Here is a 20,631-nt window from a genome sequence, read left to right on the forward strand (position 1 = left end):
CGGAGGCGCCTGAAATTGCAGCTTCGTAACGCTCGAGCCCCCGTTTATTATTATTTTTTTTCTCTTGATTGATGGTTCCGTTGTACGCATATAAACGTTGTTGGCGGCGGAGAACAAATTGATTCCTAGGTGCCGTGGCAGCGTTTAATTCGACGCGTAAGTAATGTTTATCGTTTTCCAGGTGCAGGCGATTCTCGCACTCCGAGCTTTCCTTTTCTTTTTTTGCGAAAATTACTCCGAACAAGAAATATCGGCGAGATCTGCATGAAGAAGGTACACTGTAGCAAGTATTCTGCCACTGAGAAACCATTACCTCTGGGAAACAAAAAGCTTACCTTGGTAATGTTTTCCATGCACTACCATATTATCACCGATCGAGTCCTCCTTCATCAAATTATAACAATGAAATACCAGCAAGACAAATTAAGACAGAAAAAAAAATATTGTTCATGATTAATGCGTTACCCGTTACCTGAATCTCTTGCTTTGCCTTAATTATTATTTTCTAAATTCTTTTTATTTCTTCTTGTTCATGCAAAGACGACTACTCGTTCGATATTTTATTTGATTTCGGATTTCTTCTCCTTCGTATCTTCATTTCGTCTGCACCGCTGAAGATCTTGGGTTCCTGTTGTCGTGGAACGCCGGTGCAGGTGACGGACTGTGGCGTCGGCGCCGTTTGGGATGAGCTGTCGGTCATGGCGGGCGGTAGCGTTTTTGATTGCAGTTCCAGGGTTTCAAGCGACGGGGTTGAGTCCCAGCACCTGCACCAATTGAGAAGAGGTTTATTGGCGGCTCCTAATGCAAAGGCGCAGCGACCGGGAACGGCCAGACAGCCCGGAGCACTGTCCAAAAAGACGCCAGCACTCAACAGCACGAGCCGAGCAGAGCCGCGCGTTGGCGATGTGGCTGGTTCACTGCTACTACTATTACTATTATTACCACTACTACTAATAATCATAATATAATATGATCAACGTGAAGCGTGTTCCACAGCGACAGGGACAAAGCGCAAGCCGAAAACCGTCGCGGAAGAATTTCGGCCGCACGACTTAATGTAGTTTCTTGTACTCAGACACACATGCATCGAGGCTTGACACTTCTTACTCATCGAGCACTTCCATTCCACAACGTGCTATTTGTAGCAAGGGTCCATTCGTCGCGTGTGCGCTTGATGAACGAAAAGACGACGCACTGTTTGCTAATTTACTTTGATCGCGCAGAAGTTAACGTTTCCGGCCTTGTTTGACATGTGGAGGGATCTTAAGACGTGCTAGAGCCTAACAACGCTCATTGTTCGCGGCGTCTATTTTTTTTCTTGTGTTGCATAATATGGTCTTTCCTTGTGGCCCACCTGGTGTCGCACCGTCGCAACGTCCGTCACCGCCTTCGCACCCTTTCCGTTTGTGCTTCGACGCCGCGGTGCAAGTTCTCTCCTCTTCCTCTTTATAATCTCTCTCTCTCTGTTCGCGGCGTCCATACGCTTGCGCGTAACCAGCGTTCACGATGTGAAACGTCACTGTAGCTTGAAATCTAGAGTTTCGCGAAATGTCGTCTGTTCGGGAAGTGCGCAGCAGGTGCGCCAGCAGGTGTTCCCTTTCGTCCGCTCTGCTCCGTTGAGGCGCGCTCGTGCAACACCACCTATAATAGAAGCCTTTTCCCTCCTATCCATGACGTAATGTTACCTGGCCCGACTGCCATAGAATCTAATGGAGATGCTCTCGAGTAGGCAACAGTGATTTTGACGTCACTGCTTTCATCACGCCAGCCTTCTCAATAGAAATTTCGGGCCAGGTAGCGTGACGTCATGGATCGGAGTAAACAGGCCTTGTGCTATCTAGGTGGTGTTGGCTCGTGACGTGGCGTCGTAGCCAATGGTAATTTAGGCTCCGTTTCACTGCTACGAACGCGGGACGCCGGCTTTTCCGCTCAATGAGCCATTTGGCGATTTCGCATCAAAATCAGTTGAGCTGTTTTAGTTGCAAAATGCCACAGCCAATCTCAGCTTTTAGAGTACTTGGCTAAGTATTCTGGCTGTCATCGGGAACCTGTCTTTTGTGACACCTCTGTTCTCGTTTCTCACAGGAATAAACACGCGAAATAGACGAGCCTTCTCATATAAGAAAGCGTTCAGATATGTGCATTAGTGAGTCGTCTCTCGCACTCATTGATAACGAAGTCACTCTTTAACAAACACATGACATTTTTCTACCTCTTGTGGCTTTCACTATCTTCGATTCGTTCTGCACATGCTCACCGCGCTTAGATGGGTCATAAACGTTTACCATCGTTTTCCAAAAAATAAAGTCAGTCGCGAGCCAGTAACTAGTTTAACTTCCTCGGCCCTTTGTCTTTTGTGCGCCATGTTAACCATGAATTTATTAGTACATCATCTTTCACACAATACCAATAAATAAATAAATAAATAAATAAATAAATAAATAAATAAATAAATAAATAAGAAATCACGACCCAAGCCCTCCGTACAGATAGTCAACCAGCGAAGCTGAGACGTGCGGCCGTGTTTATCACTGGGTTAGTCCCGACAGTTCATTAAACGACAACTTGGTAGGCTGCCGGATCCTCGGCACGCAGCTGCTGCTTGCACGCGACTACACGAGCCTGTTCTTGTGCCCGGACTGCAGCATCGGCACCGCGTAGACGAGCTCGTTACCGGTTCTGCTCGCGGCGTTGCTGATAGAAAGCTGCCTGCTCCTCGGAAGTACGCGTGAGCTACCCATTTCGGAGGCGGAGAGAGATTGCTGCGCGCGCGCTCGGCTGCGACGGAGAACAACGACGTCACTACTGGCGCAGCCAGTCGCGCGCCTCTCTTTTTCGCGCATGCGCATGTGGTTGCGCCGGAGGAGTTTTCGGAGTACAGGCGACAGACTGACGGATCCGTGAGACATATACAGTTTCGCTGTATAAATAAAACAGCCACTGTTAACACGAGAGCGGGCTTCGTAAGCCAGAAATGATACGATAACCTAAGAAGGGTAGGGACGCTGTGTTAATGTTCCAGCACTCTAGCTTGCCGGGACGTCACAGATTTCGGCGGTGTCTATTCGTGCCTAGTTTTTTATGGGTAAAGATGGAGCTATATGCAGTGTATCCTAAAGAAGGCAAATACTAAACGTAGCAAGTTTCGATAATTTCACTTCACTACAACAGTCCATATTAAATAAAAGCTACTTCAACAAAAAAAATACATATTTGTGACGCTACATTAGCGTACCGGTGCCAGGGTCCTGCGCAAAACTAAAAAAAAAAAAAACTACGAAGACGTTTGGCCTCGATTTTCTCTTCTAGTAATCATCCTTCTAATAGTCAATTAAATATACTGGGGTTGCGAAGGAACACTTTCTCAATCACAACCGGTTTACAGCCTCTCTTTCGTGCCGCCTCAACCGAGGACAATAGCTACACCGTTGACTCGCGAAAAATACTTTTAACGCGTGCCTGCAGGTGAATAAGCGCTGAACGGCGATAATCGCGTGAAATGAAATACGAAGGAATGAACTAACAGTCAAGGGAACAGTGCTTAGAAAGTCTCGCGTGAAAGAATAACAGTTAATAAGAAGGGGTCCAGAATGCCGCGAAGTGATGGAAGAGCCGTGAGGGAGTACAAATTGCGGGTTCGGACGAGCGAACATCTCCAGTGAGGCTTCTAAATTGCCGTTCATCCTGAATGAAGAAAAAAAAAAATACCCGCGCCTGCTTCGTCACGCCATCGGAGGCTGCGTGAGACAGAACAAGAAAAAAAAAATTTAAGAAATATAAAGATCGATACGCCTAATTAGGAGCGCATGCAACATCGCGAAAATTACTCTTGTGGTTGGTAATTTTCTCGTTTATTTATTATCATTTTTTTCGTAGAGGTTCTTTGCGCCCGAAAGATGAAAAAGAAAAGTGAAAATAACGGCGATGCAGGTCATGAATGAGCGAAATTGCGCGTGTTGTCTCAGCCATTAATTTTTAATTTTTTTTTACAAGTTTAACTCAATTATCGTCCGCCCTCGGAGCCCCCCACTTTTGTTTTTCCTTGCGATAGAAATTATGCTGACGCTCGTGTTGCATTGTTGTCGTCGGCGTCGTCGTGCTGTCTTGGTATAGACGACGCATGCGCGGTCCGCGCGTGAATAATAAGAAGGCCCCCTAGACGTGCGGCGTGTTTGGCTGAAAAAAAGAAAAAGAAATTCTACGATTACGATACTCCATAACGCGAAATTTGAGCGCAACTGTATACGTGTTTCCATTTCGCGATACATTGACGCAAAGGGTATGAGACCCCAATCTGCGCGCCGATTGACGGTGGGTCCAATGCCGTCAGAACTTTCGTAGAGGGAGGAACTTTCGTAGAGCGACGAAGCCCACGTCGCGCTCGTCCGAATCGTCCCTGCCGGAGCCGGGGCAGGGACGACTATGGCTTCCGCTGCTGACACGAGTGTTGCGCGCAGGCACACATTAGGGTTTCTTGGTGAGCAGCAGCGTGCTAACCACCACAACGTGGTGCATACTACGGAGTTTCATACAGTATTACTATATAGCACCGTTAAAATTGTCCGGTCACAGGATTCCGACACGGGACGCCTAGCGCAGAAGCGAGATATTTGAGCCGTTAAGCTACGGACGCATGCACCGCCAAGCAGCATTGAACAACCCCCTACGAATTTCTCGCGGGCGAGGGAACGCATTGAGACGCTTGACGCGTTTCGATTTGGCCGCCTCGACAGGCTGAACCGCTGCAGTTAAACGATTCTGCCCTTTCGTTGGGCCCCCTGCATCTATGCAATGACATATTGATTTGAAGTTCAGAACAATGAAGCCAGACAAAACGTAATAAACCAAGCCACATGAATATACTTTACGAATTTTCTGACGCATTTCACGTTGAGAAATTCCATTGGTTCAGTGACGCGTGCCTGAGTGGATCGGGATGCATGGGTCAGGATCGTTTTTCCAGAGCTGAAGAAGCTGCCCGGGCCCAGGGGTTCGTGGCTGCCTAACAACAAAGTCACCCGCCAATACCTTGTTTCCAAATAAAGTCTTTACTCACTTACTCGCTTATACCGATATCGGAGCAGGCACCGACGCGGATATTCTGTGACGCGGGGCCCTTAAAGTTATCGCGTTAAAAATTGCAGGACGCTTAACCTTCGCAATTAAAAGTGGAATGCGATAGCATTCAAAGATCCATCAGTGCTCCTCACGCTTCCCGCAAACTGCAGCCATAATGCTTACGGGAAAGGCTGGCGGCGAACGCCATGCATGCATGGAGGCGAGCTTTCTAAAGCTGTAATATATTTCTAAATTTCTCTTTCTAAATTCTAAAACTCTCGCATATCGCCAGGCCACGTATACGCAAAGCTGCACATCCGGGGTAGTATAGATCGATGCCGGTGACGCATTGCGCAGACATGTTCTATTTTAATGCGATTCGCATACTCAACCTACTTCTTTCACTTCAGTGTGGGGCTGCTGTGTGCTATCTATAGGCCCTGAAACGTCGGTCTCGCTCGCGAAAAAAAAAAAAAAAAGGAAATCGAGCAGATTCAACTCTAGTTGACATCGAAGTTATGCACAGCATTAAAGGTTTGGTAGAGAATGGTTCGCACGAATCATGTAACTATTCTTCAGCGAACAGTACATGATATTGCGACGTGTGGGGAGCTGATGCGCGGTGCAGCGCATGTTGTTGTACCCAGAGAACCAAGTTGGCGTCAGAGAGGTTCATTGAAGGGTGGCACACAGCAGTGGCACGTATCCGCAGGAACGGCCTATACGTTTTCGACTCCACTGCCTTCGGGATCGGCCCACGGAAACGGCCTTATACGTACTACAGTAAACTGGGTTGAACTCGTTCAAGAACGCTTCGTGTCAAATGGAAATTACATTCCCGAACATTGGTTTTAAATCCGGACCCCGCAGCAGAGCATCACGTTGCTCTATCCACTAGACCGTGGGCGCACGCTTCGAAATATCGCGTACCACCCTCGCCAAGTTTCAGTCGTGCAAGCTAGCGCTTTCAGAGGTGAGTCGCGTCGCATGACAACAATATAACGGTAAAAAACGACAAGGTGCACTGTTCTAGCTGGCGACGAAAATGAAAATCTCACGCCTGAAGAACAAGCATATGCAAACGCGCCGTAGTTCGTTCGAAGTCAGATATGCTCAACCCCAGTTCTACACGGACAGTGGCACAAAACTGGCTGCGGTTGGGAAGCCGTGCCTAATGCAGCTTTCCTTGTGGCCTCCGCCAACTTGAAGCAGTGGAAATCCTAGAAGGACCACTCATTAGAAGAGTTAACTGCTGTGCTAGTTGGTGATCTTGCATACTGAAAAGATTTTGCGCCAAGAAACAACACACACGAGAAAGACGACGACACCACGGGCGCGCATGGTGTCGTCGTCTTTCTTGTGTGTGTTGTTTTTTGGCGCAAAATCTTTTCAGTATCCAAGACCACTCATTACTCCAGCAGTGCGGTGCGTTGACAGTCATAGTGAGATGCACTGGGCCGGAATTTTTCTTTAGCCATGTCATTTCGTTGATCGTTGTAAAAGCGTGCGTACTGCACACGCAATTTACGGCGACGTTCTGAGCTTGTTTCGCGTGCTATTCCCTAGTGGGAGTTATTGACGAGTAGCGTGGAATGCTTTGGCAGAGCACGCATCAACGAGCGAGCACGATACAGATTAGATTAACTCTGGTATAATCGGCGAGGAAAGAAACTGGAAGTCATGTCTGCACCTTCAGCCCCTCGAGATACAGTCAACAGGACACCACTCAATTCAAACGAAGGAACATTTCTCGCCTTCGACCCCCCCCGCTCCCCCCCCCTGCATTTGACGCGCAGTTCTTGTGTTACATGTTAAAACATACCTAAACAGCGACTTCAACATTTCTTTTTTTTTTTGCCCCGTTGTGAAGAAGGCTTCCGCCTGGAAGCCGAAACGCCTTACCTTTAAAGTTTTATTTGGTTGGTGTGTGGTGTATTTGGTTTTATTTGGTTCTTTTGGAGGAAAATTTCGCAGTGGACTAGTTGGTTCGACATAATTAGCACTGTTGGGCAAAACGACGAAGGGACGGGGGACTTAAGCGAGAAAAAAAAAAGAAAAGAAAGACAGCGCAGGACTCCCGCGCGCATTTCAGGTGTCGTGTGCTGTTTTCCTCGCTCCTTGAAGTCCTGTCTCTTCGTCGCTTTGCGCAACAGCGTTAATTATGCCTTTCTTTTACCGTATATATGCCACGTTAGCCAGAACGAAAACGTGCCGAAAGAAGGACAAGAGAAGAAAAGAACGAACACAGTGTTCTCATTTCGTAACGCCTAACAACAGTTCGCAGTTAAAATCGTCAATCATTGACGCGGCGCGCTACATGCTAAAGAGAGCGTTACATGTACCGTGGCCTTCGGCGGGGAAACAAAAGACGCGTCGACGTTGAAGAGGAGCGCCGGATACGAAGTCGAACCGCGCGCTTCCCAAAATGGATGTGCGCGTCCGGCAACTCACGCGATGGCATAGCCCGCACTAAAAGAAAGAAAAAAAAGATGGAGAAAAAGAAAAACAAAATAAAGAAATGTGAAGTAAATAACCTCTGGCGTCCCGGGGAATTTCTCGCATTTTTTTTAATGCTCCAACCGGCGGACACACGCCATCGCCCCCGCATTTAGGCGCACGTGCGGGGAGCCGATTTAGCGATATTATAAAAATAAAAAAAAGAAAGAAAGAAATAAGAAAAAAAGAGAGAAAGAACATGGTGAGAGTAACGATATGCTCATGACGAAATTCGGAATGGCGAAACAAAGAAGCCGCGAGCGCGCGGATACACAACGTCAAGCATGCAAGAAGGGAACGAGGGATGTAAATTGCTTGTCCACGGGGCAGGATTGCTAATCGTTTCTCCGCGCGATCCCGTTATTTTAGTTTCACCGTCAGACGATAGAAAAAGTGCGTTGCTCGGCTCGCATGCATTAAAGCAGTGGCGCCACCGTGCGCGGTATATGCAGCGTGGCGAATTCTGCGTTGTCGTGTTTCGGTGTTCGTTTTTATGCGCTTTGCAAAGGACGCGGAAAGCGACGGCGGTGGGGGGGGAGTAGAGGGATGAGGTGGAGCATGCACGGTACTTGATTTAGGTCCGCGAAATGAGGTATATTTAGCCGTGGTGTTGGAATAGGACAAGAGTGATCGCAGCGCGCTCGCGTATTAGGACGAAAGACGCATTTAGCAATTCCGATGTGTTCTGCTGTACTTGGCTGAAACAAGGGGGGTGTGGTGGAGGAGTTTGTTATATGCTGCGACATGCTTCAGCCGAAAGTAGTCGGTGTACGCTAAGGATTAATGCGGTGAAATTGGTGGTAGTTTGCAGATCTTCAACGCGACCGACCGACCGACCGGTCCGTCCGTCCGTCCGTCCGTCGGCCGGTGGTCGTTCGGTGGAATTCTACGCCATGCAATGCGTCCTCCCGCTTTAATTCCTTATGTTTCGTTCTTTCGTAGCAGTTTGGTGACAGTGCTTATAGTGCAAACACTGTAGCGACATCTCGTGGGTGCGCAGACAATCCCAGGACAACGCAAATCGCCATGACCAATTAACTTCGGCACTACGGCACACTAGAGGAGCCGGTCGAGGCATACAAACTAGCCCAGCTGGAGAGACCATCCAAAACTGTAGTAGGAAGACACATACTGGAGGATTAGGGGATCCGTTATAGATCCACACACACTTCAGCATGTAAACTCCCACTAATATACCACAGAAATTTAAGAATATACTCAATACCAAAAAACATTCATCGTGAACATTGCAAGAACATCACAAGAACATAAATAGAGCAAGAGCTAAAGCTCTACATAATCACTACTCTGGCCTGCAGGATATAGTCCACGTCGACGTTGAGGAATACCCAAGTCGACATGCCTTCTCTCTAGGCAAAGCCAACAATTAAAGGTAGGCCCACTCTGCAGCAACAGTTGCATGCAGGCAGAGGAAGCAGAAGAGGCAGCAGAAGAGGCAGCTATAGCTCGGGCTATACATGGCACCGCCGCGAAAGTCATTTTTAGCGATTCTGAAGCTGCAGTTTGAAACTTTGCCAGTGGCACAATCGCCAAACTGGCCCTGCAGTTTCTAAACAAATATCCAGCACTTCATCGCCAGAGTCGAATCATCTGGGTCCCGGCACATTGCTCGCACCCAGAAATTAGGCTACCCACAATTTTGCCCTAGGTTTCGTCAGCAAGGGCGGGGGGAGGCCTCGACCTGGGTTCAGCCAGGGATCGCGTGGTGTCGTTCCACGAAATCACTGTGCACTACCGCGAAGGTAGGCAAAAAATGCCCCCCCCCCCTCCACATAAATCACTGGATAAACTGCAACAGATCACCCGGAGGCAGCTGCGGACTGGCTCATTTGCCAACCCTTACAAGTATTTACTAATATATCCGGGCTGCTTCTCACCTAAATGAAAAAAACTGCGACGGGCCTGGTGGACCTGGCACCTGGCGCAAATGCAATAAGGCGGACCTGGAACATGTATTGAGGAACTCCCCCGGGTTAAAAGCCAGTGAGCGAATTTCAACTTAACACCTCGAACTGGGAGGTAGCGTCGTCCAACTCGGATCCCGCAGTCCAGCTACGGACTTTTGGAATTGGACCTTTGGTCCAACTGGCCTTTGGAGATCACCGAAATTCAATGGCTTACGGCCACCTCACGCAGCCGGGCAGAAGAAAGGACCTAGTAATTCAAAGAATTATAACATCTGAGGAAAATAGTTTTCCTCCTCGTCATAACTTATTCAGGCGTCTTTGATGTTTTTGATTTTCTTTATTTACAAATGCTGTCATCATGCATATAGCTGCGCATAGCAAGAGTGAGTACTAAGTAGAAGCACACATACGACATAGAATGCACGCGGTGCTATAGTCTCCGGAACAAGAATGAAGAATATAATAAACAATTATACAACATGGAAATACTTTACAAACTAGTCAAGAGGCATGTCATGCACAGAAACTTCTAGACGATTGCTCAGCTCAATAGAGTTGGAAAAAAAAAGTCAACTTGAAAAAAAAAATTATACATGACTTAAGGTGAACTGTATTTAGTCGGGTGCGTCGCTTGCGTGGCGCAGAACCACTGAATAAATAAGCCCCCCCCCCCCCCATTCTTTTCTTTTCATTCTTTATGGTAATATTACAGGGCGCCTAACTGCCCACGCAGTGCCAGTGTTCTTCGAGCACGTACGACAGAAACCTCTCACGCAGTCATTTCCCGGAGAGACCACGCTCTCTGCTACGCTGTCATTCTCGCAAACTTTTTTTTTGTCATCTTGTATGTTTCTGAACTCTCTGCACTCGGTTCCTTCTGGTATTGGAGTGACACGATCGGGCGTCCTTCGCCCACTGCTGTCAATCACGGCCCCCCTTCTACTGTGACACACGCCAACACAGCCCGCCCACCTGTTCACCCCTGGGGACGCATTTGGTCGTTTGCGCCGGGATCGGGTTCTGCGTGCGAAATCGCCCCCGCCGAAACCCGAAACCACTTGGCCGACTCTCGCGCGCGAAGCTCTTTCATTTCAAGCGCGTATTTAGTGCATACCCAAAAGTGCAGCGGGCTCTAAAAGCCATAAGTAATCTCTACGCGGCTAATGCGAGCCGGCGAGGCCTGCATGGTGACAGCACATGGCGACGTCCTCGTTTGGGGCTGATTGGCTAAAAGGATTCTCAGCAAACGTTAAATGCGCCGCACAAAGTTTTATTTTCCATTCTCTTTTCTTTTCCTTGTTTTTTGAACCTCCAACGGGCACGGAGGTCAACATTACTTTTGGTTTCTTTGTCGTAGTTAGAAGCGTATTTAAATAGATTGTGGTTATCCGAGCGGACCGTGCTTTTATGTTCCCGAGTCCTTGCAGAAGCGTTTCGTTCTTTTACTGTGACAGCGGACTCCTAATACATACGCAGCTTAGCAGCAGCAACAACAACAACAACAACAACAACAATGTTGGAATTTAAATGATGCGCAGCTTGTTGAAGTCGGCAAGGTATAGCAGCAGCAGCGGCAGCAGATGACAGGAGCACAACCTCGTCAGCGGTTACTGCTATCTGTCTGTGTCACTAGGACCAAAGGCGATGTATGATGTTTGTCGCGTGAAAAATGTTGACGAGAGGTAGGCGCACAGCGAAGTGTACGACACGGGTTAAAATAGGTTTAAGGCTTCATTACAAATTGCGTCACAGTGGCACATGCGCTTTCTGGGGGAATGGTGCGTGAGTGAGCGCATTACTCCCCCACACGAACAGTTGTCCAAGTTGTTCTCTACTCGATAACGCTACGCCAGCAACGTAGGGTAAAGGGGTAATAGGGTAAAGCGTAAAGTGGATAAAGAAAGCTTCGCTTTAAGAAAAACTTTGCACACTACCGAAAATAGGCAGATTCTGTTTTCGTAGCCTTGTGCGCCTCGACTATTGGCCGCTCTTGCGGGAAGTTGTTCTCGGCCTTGTAAGAATTTCTCTCACGTTTCATGCAGCTTCGTGTACTAAATTGCAACGTACGCTGTTTGTTTGTTACAAAAGTGTATTTGTGGTTCATTTTCATTCCTAAATTTGAATATTCCATCTACTCCGAAACATTTACTTTTCCCTCTAACGAAGCCTTACTCAACTTTAACATTTAAATATTCTCTCATATTTACTTGTGCGCGTGCTAATAAATGCTAGGCCTATTCCACCACAGTGGACGTGTGTCGCTGATGTGAGGGGCTGCGACCACTACGACAACGAAATTGCATATTGATGGTGCTGCAGTAAATATGAGCCATAAGAGAGAAAGAAGGAAAGGCTGCCATGTTAACCAGACAAACTTCCGGTTGGCTACCCTGCCCGGGAGAGAGGGAATGAGAGATTGAAAGAAAGAAGGGGAATACGAAGTGATTGAAAGCTCACGTGCATTGCAGTAACCCCAGAGAGAGAGAGAAATAAGTGTTCAATTGAAGTTGAAGATGTAAGCGCTGCTACAGGCAGGGTTCGCTACTTCAGATGAGGTTGCTGCATGTCAAGTGATGAAGGTTGTTGCACTTAAAATAAAAGTTAAAATCTAATGACTGTTGTTAGCGAATTTTTTATTTAGGCTGTCAACTTTTTAATAAAATTGGTTGAAAGCAGTAAGTTTCAAGAAAGTGAAACTACCAAGCTTACAACCTTTATACTTACCAATGAAAAACCATATCACAATTCTGTAAATTGTATCTAATAGTGCATCTAAAGTGAACAAAATCAATGTATATACATTGCTCTCAAATATACCACTAATATGTGGGTAGGACTTTTGCAATACCCTTATAAACAATGAAATGAATTCACTTAAAATATCAATAGATATATAAGATTCATTCACTTTGAATGCTCTAACGGATGCAGTTTACAGAACTGCGATATCTGTTCTGAGTGAAGAGCTGCGAATGAGTGAAGTTGGTGCTTTGATATTTTCGAAACATGCCAATCTCCGAAAATTTATTTTAAGATATTGAGGCCTTAAATGAAATTCCGCTACTAACAGACCCTAGAATTTAACATTTTCTCTCAAATGAAACAAATTTCATTAAAATCGGCATAGTGGCATGATCACCGTCAAAATCACCGCGGCTTACTTGGAAGCGTCCCCATTAGGTTCTGTGGAAGTCGGGCAAGGTAGCGTGACGACACGGATCGAAGTGCACCGACCTTGTGCTGTCTAGGAAGCGTTATTGGCCAAGAGCCTCAAGGCGTTCGCTTGCCGGCGAGGAGTTCATACCCAGAAAGACCGCTTAGTGGCGGTCAATGGGACATTGTTTTTCGCAGCCACAACTCACAAGAAGTACTTAAGGTGTCCTCGGATTTTTTTCGTAAAGTTGCGCTAAATTGATTGTAGTGATTGGTGCTGCACGTAATTGACACAAAGCTTACTCCCAGGACCTCTGTTTTACGCTTTTGTTGCGTTTATTCACGCCTGCCGTAACTATCACGCCAGGTTAGTCAAGAAAAACGTTTGCATCACCGTTTATCTCAGTAGTCGAAACAATTTGGGCAAGTTGGTGGACGAAGTAAGCTTTGCGAGATGGCACGTGTTCCGCAATACTTCTGTAGGCGAGTGCCATTGATTCAGATCTGGACGACACTTCTATACGCCTGCAGAGTGTAAGCGCGTTTAATTGAATAGCCCAGTCTCTAGATAATGTCATTCTACGAACTTAACACAATCTGGAAGCCTGGTTCCGCTCTAATGCACTTAACAGATGTACGTAACATGCAAAGAAACAGTTTAGTGCTGTAATATTAATACCACTGAGAGAAGGTGAGCGACGAGATGGCTTACAATTTCGCAAACATTTTAAAGCGAAAGCGAGAAGAAAGCCCAAATTAAAGAAATGTGAACCAGCGCTTGTACGGTTTTCGAAGGTCAGCTTCCACATATGGAGCTATGCGAGTCCGTAAAAGCGACCAAAGTGACCGGTTTAATTAGGTCGTACGCTAATTTACGAACACGGCGAAATGATGAGCGCGTTTCCTCGTTTGTGATTTAATTATGTGCTTATACGAGGGTCACGTGTACGTGTACGTGTACGTTGCAGTTCGCATCTGCTGGTGGTGCGAAAAGCACCCATGCTACACCTCAGTCCATGCATTCACAGCGTTGGCACGAAAAGTACACCCCCGGTGAATTCCCCGGCATGTTCGCGCGAATTTAGTGTTTTGGTGCGCAAACCGTGCACACATACACTCGTAGTTGAGCTAGGGTGAAAAGTACGCAGTCACAATTGCCTCGTGGATGATTGTGCATAGTTCAGTTACAGTGCATCAATTGTAATAAACATCACCCTAGCCCACTTTAAAAGCACAGGTCAATGACCACCTTATGCGACAAAACTAAATCTTGCAGTGCGGGGTATACCCGCCCAGTTCCTTGCACTTTCGTTTCACGCATTACTCTGCAATGCGAACTGCACCAGGAGTGTCCAGAGCCTAGCTGCTTTCAACGAAGTTTAGTTATCTAAGTACTCTGCAATCGTTATCTCCGAAGCAAATGCTTGTTGTGTCCCTGCTATAGGGGCGCGATGTCATCCGCTAGCTCGTAACAAGTCCTGTGCGCAAGGACGCTGACAAACTTCCACAGTCACCGCTGCACTTGCCGATCACTGTTGCCCACATCGTGGACGCAAAAGAACGTTGATTCGCCGACACAGAAACTCCGCGTCTTGTCCTTCCCACAAAAGCTTCCGCCGGGCGCAGCCAAGGGCATCTAACTACGCTGCCAGAATGTCGCAGTTTCATCGTTAAATACGCAGAGGACAACTTCAAGTACGCAGAGTATTCAGTATGCAGTAACTATATTGTTCACAGGTTATTGACGCATTTGTTCGCCTCGTGAAGCCTTGTAATGACTAAACAACGACTAAATTCTTCATAGTTCGGAGTCACAAAGCAACAAGGGACCCGCGCACCTCGGCAAAGTGCAAAAGCGTTGTTTACACGTTGAAGGCTGGCTCAAAACGAACACGGTGGAGACACTGGCGACGGGGAGACAGCGCTCCCTGTGAGTTGCGATTAACGGCGATCCACTCAACGCTATCTGCCATAATTCACTCGAACTTCCTCTTCATCGTCTTCGCCTGGCACAAAGTAGTCGTCCCTCAGTTGTACTATCTCAATGTCGTCGTCGACCTGTTTGACGTTGACCGTGCCGTTGGCGGTCAGATTGGAGGATGCCTTGGTCGCCACCGCCAACGCCGTGGTGGTCGTGTTGCCCCTCGTCAGGAAGGGAATGTCAAAGTTAATCTCCACGTTGGCTAGTGCGCCGACGACGGTGTACACGAGGAACACGAACAGGCCGATGAGGACGATGCCTATGCAGTAGTGCATAGTGCTCCCCTTGAACGTGGGGTCTTCTTCCTGGGCGGTGGCAGTTCCAGTGTCCGCTGTTCCGGTGTCCGCTGTTCCGGTGTTGGCGGCCGCACCAGTACCTTCTGCCGTCTCATCTCCCATGGTCGGCCACAACGGTCACTGACCCTCAAGTAAAAGCAGTGCAACTGTCTCGTTCTCCCTCACTGTGCTATATAGTGCGCTATGCACACAGCAGTTGCGCTGCACGTTCAATGAGCGCTGTCGGCTGCTTCTTCACTGTCCCATCACCACAAGCTCGCGGCTACAATGCAGTCATCCACACCTTTGTTGCCTTCTGTGCGACCGTTGCCGCAGCAGCAAGTGTGTGTTGGGTAACTCCTAGCGGGACGGTATCATCTATTGCTTCTTCACAAGCCTTTAAACACTTATTGCAGTTTAAACACCACTCGTTGGTGTTTCCAAAATCAAGGAGAGGGCGTCTTGTTATTCCTGAGTACTTATCTCTGTTTACGTTGTCTAGAAGAACCCGGTCGATCCCACCGACTGTCGTCGGTGACTCCCTGATGACGTTCTTGTTTCACTGTTCCTCGAATGTCGTGTCCTTCGCTCAAAGGTGCTCGCAAAGATCTAAACACAAGCTGTATGTGGCTTGACCTACAACATTGCGAAAGGTCAATGCATTTCATTAGTACCGAGTTTGCGTTTCATACGGTGACGTCCGTTGATGTTTCATTGCGTAGATGCTTCGCGGCGATGTTATCGGAATGCTTTGATGTGCTCATGGTACTCTTGCAATTCTGATGTTCGCACTTCCGCTTAGCGCAAACGCGCACTGTCAATGTATTGGCGTGCTACAGCCTTTCATTAAAAAAAGAAAAACACGCTTTCAGCTCTGTATACAAGGTCGTAGAAGGCTCACTTGGACAACTTGAAACGCATATCTGACGTATATGCAACCGATGAATCTTGCCGGTGACTTGCGTCACAGCTTGCAGTGGCTAAAACCGAGCGTGCCCGCAGAAAGCTATCACTTTCCTTGTCTTCCAATCTCGTTTGGCGGTTGCATGGTGAAAATGGGCGTTGTTGCTGTTGTCGTTTTTTTTTAAAATGATAATGATGATGATGAGCTCAAGCCATGGCGCGTACCCACTAAGGAAAGCTACCCAAGAATTCAGTGGGCCAAACAATAATGCCGTAATAGGATAGGAATAAACTTTATTTGACCAAGGGTTATTGATGTTGGTCCCCGGGGCTAGGCTGCCAGGGATCCATCGCCCGAGGAAAATTTTCCGAGATCTTCGGCAACGGCCCTGGCCCGCTGGACGGCCCACTCCTGGTCTTCGGGTGCTTCGCTGAGCAGGGCGGCTTGCCATCTCTCAGCGAGGCGCTCTGCTTCAGAGGGTCCTGCTGTTGTCCTCACCTTTCCTCCTTGTCCCTCTCCCTCATGGCGTTGGCATTCCCAAAGCACATGGGTCATATCGGGCCGAAACAGCGTTTTTAGCTCGGTAAATGAAATGACGAGCTGAAAATAAGGAACGGGATTGGACAGTCAGACGCGGATGGATATAATGTCTTTGGTAATTAATAGACCGGTCCAAGATTTCTCTTAAGGAACTGACTATAGTGAGGGGGTCCTTCACTGCAACCAAAACACTTTGTGACTATAGCTGCCGATCCAGAACCTTTGTAATAGCGAACATTTCCATCCGTGGTTTCATGGCGCCGGGGAAAATCGCTGGGCTTTTGATTGTGCGGTCCTAGGTTCGGGCGAATCACTGACTGATGAAACTCTGTGCACGTAGCATGCGATGGAACGAAAAGGCGCGCCCTCATTTCAGGAACTATACGGCAAGGGGTCCCGTTATAACACCGTTATAGACTATTATGACGGGCCCCCTGACTGTAGTGAGTGCATGCCTTCCTTTAAAGGGAAGCTGAAGAGTCTGTCGAATTCAATAAGACGCTCATATACGGATGCGGGAACCTTATAAACCATGTAGGTCAAATTTGGGTTTTTTTTTTCAAATAGGAGCGACGTAATCGTCGGTTGAAATTGCGCTGTAGCTCCGCCCCCCGTCGAATGCCGCGCGCTGCTGCTGACGCTGACGATGCGAGCGGAGACCGGAAACCGCGGTGTTGTGACGTCAACTTTAGTGTTTTGCTCCTTCGCAGCCTGCGCGACCGTGCCTGACCGTGCTTGTTTCTGCGTGCGGGGCGCCGTAATATGCTTCGATCGACCCTGCATTTCTTTGTTGGTGCGTCTGTGTGTATGTAGAGTGGTGGTCAACGTGCGCAGCATCAACTGATGTGGTGGGCCGATCATGCCGTCTTTCTGTGCAGCCTACGGTTGCACGAACACCAGCGGCCGCGACGATGTTGTCTTCCATTGCTTCCCACAAGACAAGAAGCTTTTAAGGAAGTGGGAGGCTGCTGTAAAGCGAAAGAATTTCAAGCCCTCAAGAACAACACTGCTGTGCTCCAACCACTTCCGTGACGACGATTATCACCAGAATTTCCACTAGCAGGCTTTCTAAACGCAGCGCGAAAAGATCGGAGCAACGAAAACAAAGACGGCACGAGTGCGGACTGACTGATGATAACTGGTGTTGGAAGGCCTTATGAATACACGAATTCGCCCAAACCTGGATTTTGATTTACTGCGAGCTCCTTCATGTTAGCACGCTGAACGGAAGGTCCATGTTTATTTCCCGCCCTCGACGCAGGTTTCGTCGCAAAGCGCCGCGAATTTTCTATTCGCACGTGTGTTGTAAAACAGCCTGCACGCAGCTACCATAACGCAGTGCAAATGTAGAGTTTGCATGTGCTGGAAAGCCGGCGCACGCCAAGACGCTACGCTCCCCCCGTCTCTCGCGCACAGCGAGAAACCGACCGTCTCGCGTAGCCGACGGAATTCGCCGCCTTTACGACTTCGGTTACGAGTAGTGTGCGGATGGCGCACAGATGAAGGTCACTACACGTACTGCATGAACCGGGAAGCTTTTCACGCGTTTGAACCGTCTTTGTAGGTTCCCGACAGCTTTGGACAGCGCACAAATGCCGACGATCGCATCCCCGCTTACGTTCCACGAGGAGGCATGCAGGAACACAACACTACAGTTGTTTGACCGGAAACGAGCTCACTAAATCGGCGAAAGATCGGCGAGATCACTAGATCGTTTTGCAAAAAACATACTCATCAAAGAGCATTTCCAACACGAGGAGATCCCAAGACTTCGCTTTCGTTCTCGTCGAAAGCACTGCTCGCACCAGCATCGTTTGCTTCTTCGAGAGGCCGGCTCTTTGCAATCGGCTCGTACATGTAGGGAGCAACGCCGAACTCTTCAGAAAAACGCAGTCTCTCTAAATTTTCTATTACCTCTTAATTTTCCATTACGGAACCAAACTACCTGGCACCGCGCTTCATGTGGAGCGGCAGCGGTCGGTCGCTAAAGTTGACGTCACTGGTCGCCCGACCAATCACAGGCGGAAACGAGACGCGCGAGCTGGGCGTGTCCGCTGCTGCACTTTTCGTCGAAATAAAATATATTTGCGCTTTCTTTCGCTCAACTTCGATAGGATATTCGAATTCAGAGGGTTGAAAACCATTATGTACACATGTTCACTCATTTTTTCTGGAAAACCTTTCAGCTTCCCTTTAAACGAGTCCTGCGGGGCGGGCGGGGGGGGGGGGAGGTTATTCTGTAAGAGCCCGCCCAGCGGACTGTCCATTTCAGCCGCTGCTGATTGGATGCAGCTGCACGAGCGAGGAGGAGACGAGAGGCACCAGCCAATCAGCAGCGGCCGAAATGGACAGTCCACTATACATAGTAGGCACGTACGTCATTCAAGGATACTCCGTGACTTCCGGTTTACGGCGGCGCCATGTTGGGGAACCTATAGGCCTATGCGCGCGTCTGTTTATAAGGTTCCCCAAGATGGCGGAAGGTAGCGGAAGCAGACGACAGCAGCGGATGTGACGTCACGTACATACTATGCATAGGTGGACTCCTACAGAATATACCTCCCCTGAACTACCCCTCAGGCTTGGTGAAAAATACAGACCGCAGATAGCACAGCCGGCTGTAAACATTTCAGCTAAATTTTGCAGTCGTGTGCTGGGCGTGGAGCTCGCAAGCGGAGCGCGGGGTCACCTTTTTTTCAAACGCTCTCTCTTCAAACAAAACCTCCACACCCGTTTCGAGGCTGCCGGCGACTGCCATATTTCGTCATTCACATAGACGACTGGTATGGGCCGCTAGCTAGCCGACACCAATCCAGAAGGCTGTTTGGATTTGTGCGTTTCGATCTTACCGTAATGTGTACGTTATGCGAAGTCAGTGATGCTGTTCACTAAACGGGCGGAAGTAAACGAAAATGTTCGCTTCAAATTTCGATAAGAGCTACGTACTTCCGGAAGAAGCCGACTGTCGTCTGCACATGCGCGGGCCGCACCCGCCCGCGTCGTAATTAAACTTTGGCTGCTTATCGGTGTCGTAGCCATCAGGCCTCGCTAATTTCAATTACTTTAGAACATTCAACTATATGGCCTCAAACTGCTCAATCCCGTTCGGTCCTGGCGCGCCTTGGTAGACATCGCTTCGTACTGATCTATCGACAGCGCTTGAAAATGCTATACTTTGGATGTGGCTACTATCTCTCGGTCAAGCTCGTGCAGGACAAAGCTGGCTGGAACCACGTAGCACGGCTAGAATGGAACACATGAGCGGGTGCAGGCACTCCAGCACTACAGTTTCATGTATTTAGCTACGCCTGCTGCGTAGCGCAGCTATCGCGGCCACCGTGATGTGTAGCTATGCACACTTACTGAGCTCGCTGCGGCTCGCTGAGAACAACCGCGCGCTCTGATTGGTCTCTGTGATTGACGCGGCTCCAGGAGCGTGTCGAGCGGGCCTGAGAGCCAAGATTTGACCTGGAACACAGGTCGTCTGCTTCCCGAGTTGCACACGTCCCAGATGTGTCGCCATAATGGTCGAAACACGTAACGTTATTAATCCCTTCAACCCGAGTGATCCATCGCTTACCCGCTGTTGGCGCTGCCGCCGTGCCAACGTGTTATGCTATAGCATATACTTAGTGGTTGGTAAGCGGCCATATATATGTTCTGGCCCAGTTTCCTTTCTTGTTGTGCGAGTTAGGCCGACGGCCATCCATAGTGGGCGAACTATAAAGCTACCGCTTTAATACTACACCTGGAGAGCGCGGTCTCTTGCAGTCCGCTAGCTGCTATGATTGGCTGACACGACAATCTGCAGCATACTGAAGTGAAATAAGTTAAATGAAACCAACTGTAAAATTTGCCAGGATAGGAAATAGAAACAAGAAGCGATGTCTCTCCACTTGTTCAACTCCGGGGAGCGCCACCTCCACAAAAGACGACGTGGACAATGGTGATGAGGATGACAATGAACTTGGACAGCGGCCTAAAGCTGACATTGAAGATAGCTTTCTTCTTCTCAAGAGCAAAATGTTCGCAAACGTCTGTGAACATTTACTCACACAGTTACCAGACGAAACAGCGCAAGGCTTGCTGTGCATAAATGCTGCATCATATATCGCGTGGCTGCATCGTGTCGTGTACAAAATTGAATTTTTTGTCTTTCAGCTTTCGGTGTTGACACTAAAGCTTTTTTTTTGTATAATTCACTAGCGGTGTACTGTATATAGCGCTCATAAACTGAAATGCGCACATAAACAAATGTCTTTTACGCGTAATTACATGCAAGTGCGCCGCCTAATC

General features: G+C 48.2%; 1 protein-coding gene across 1 annotated transcript in view; it reads right to left on the reverse strand.

The window, feature by feature from the left end:
- Positions 1-547: 547 nt before the first annotated feature.
- The window catches only part of LOC139047340 (uncharacterized), a 31,801-nt gene continuing 11,717 nt past the window's right edge, over positions 548-20,631 (reverse strand). The window contains exon 2 of the mRNA XM_070521157.1: positions 548-764. Coding sequence (XP_070377258.1) covers positions 697-764 — 68 coding nt within the window. The 3' untranslated portion in view covers positions 548-696. The remainder of the gene's footprint in view (positions 765-20,631) is intronic.

This window comes from Dermacentor albipictus, chromosome 7, assembly GCF_038994185.2.
Source record: "Dermacentor albipictus isolate Rhodes 1998 colony chromosome 7, USDA_Dalb.pri_finalv2, whole genome shotgun sequence".
Taxonomy (NCBI): Eukaryota; Metazoa; Arthropoda; class Arachnida; order Ixodida; family Ixodidae; genus Dermacentor; species Dermacentor albipictus.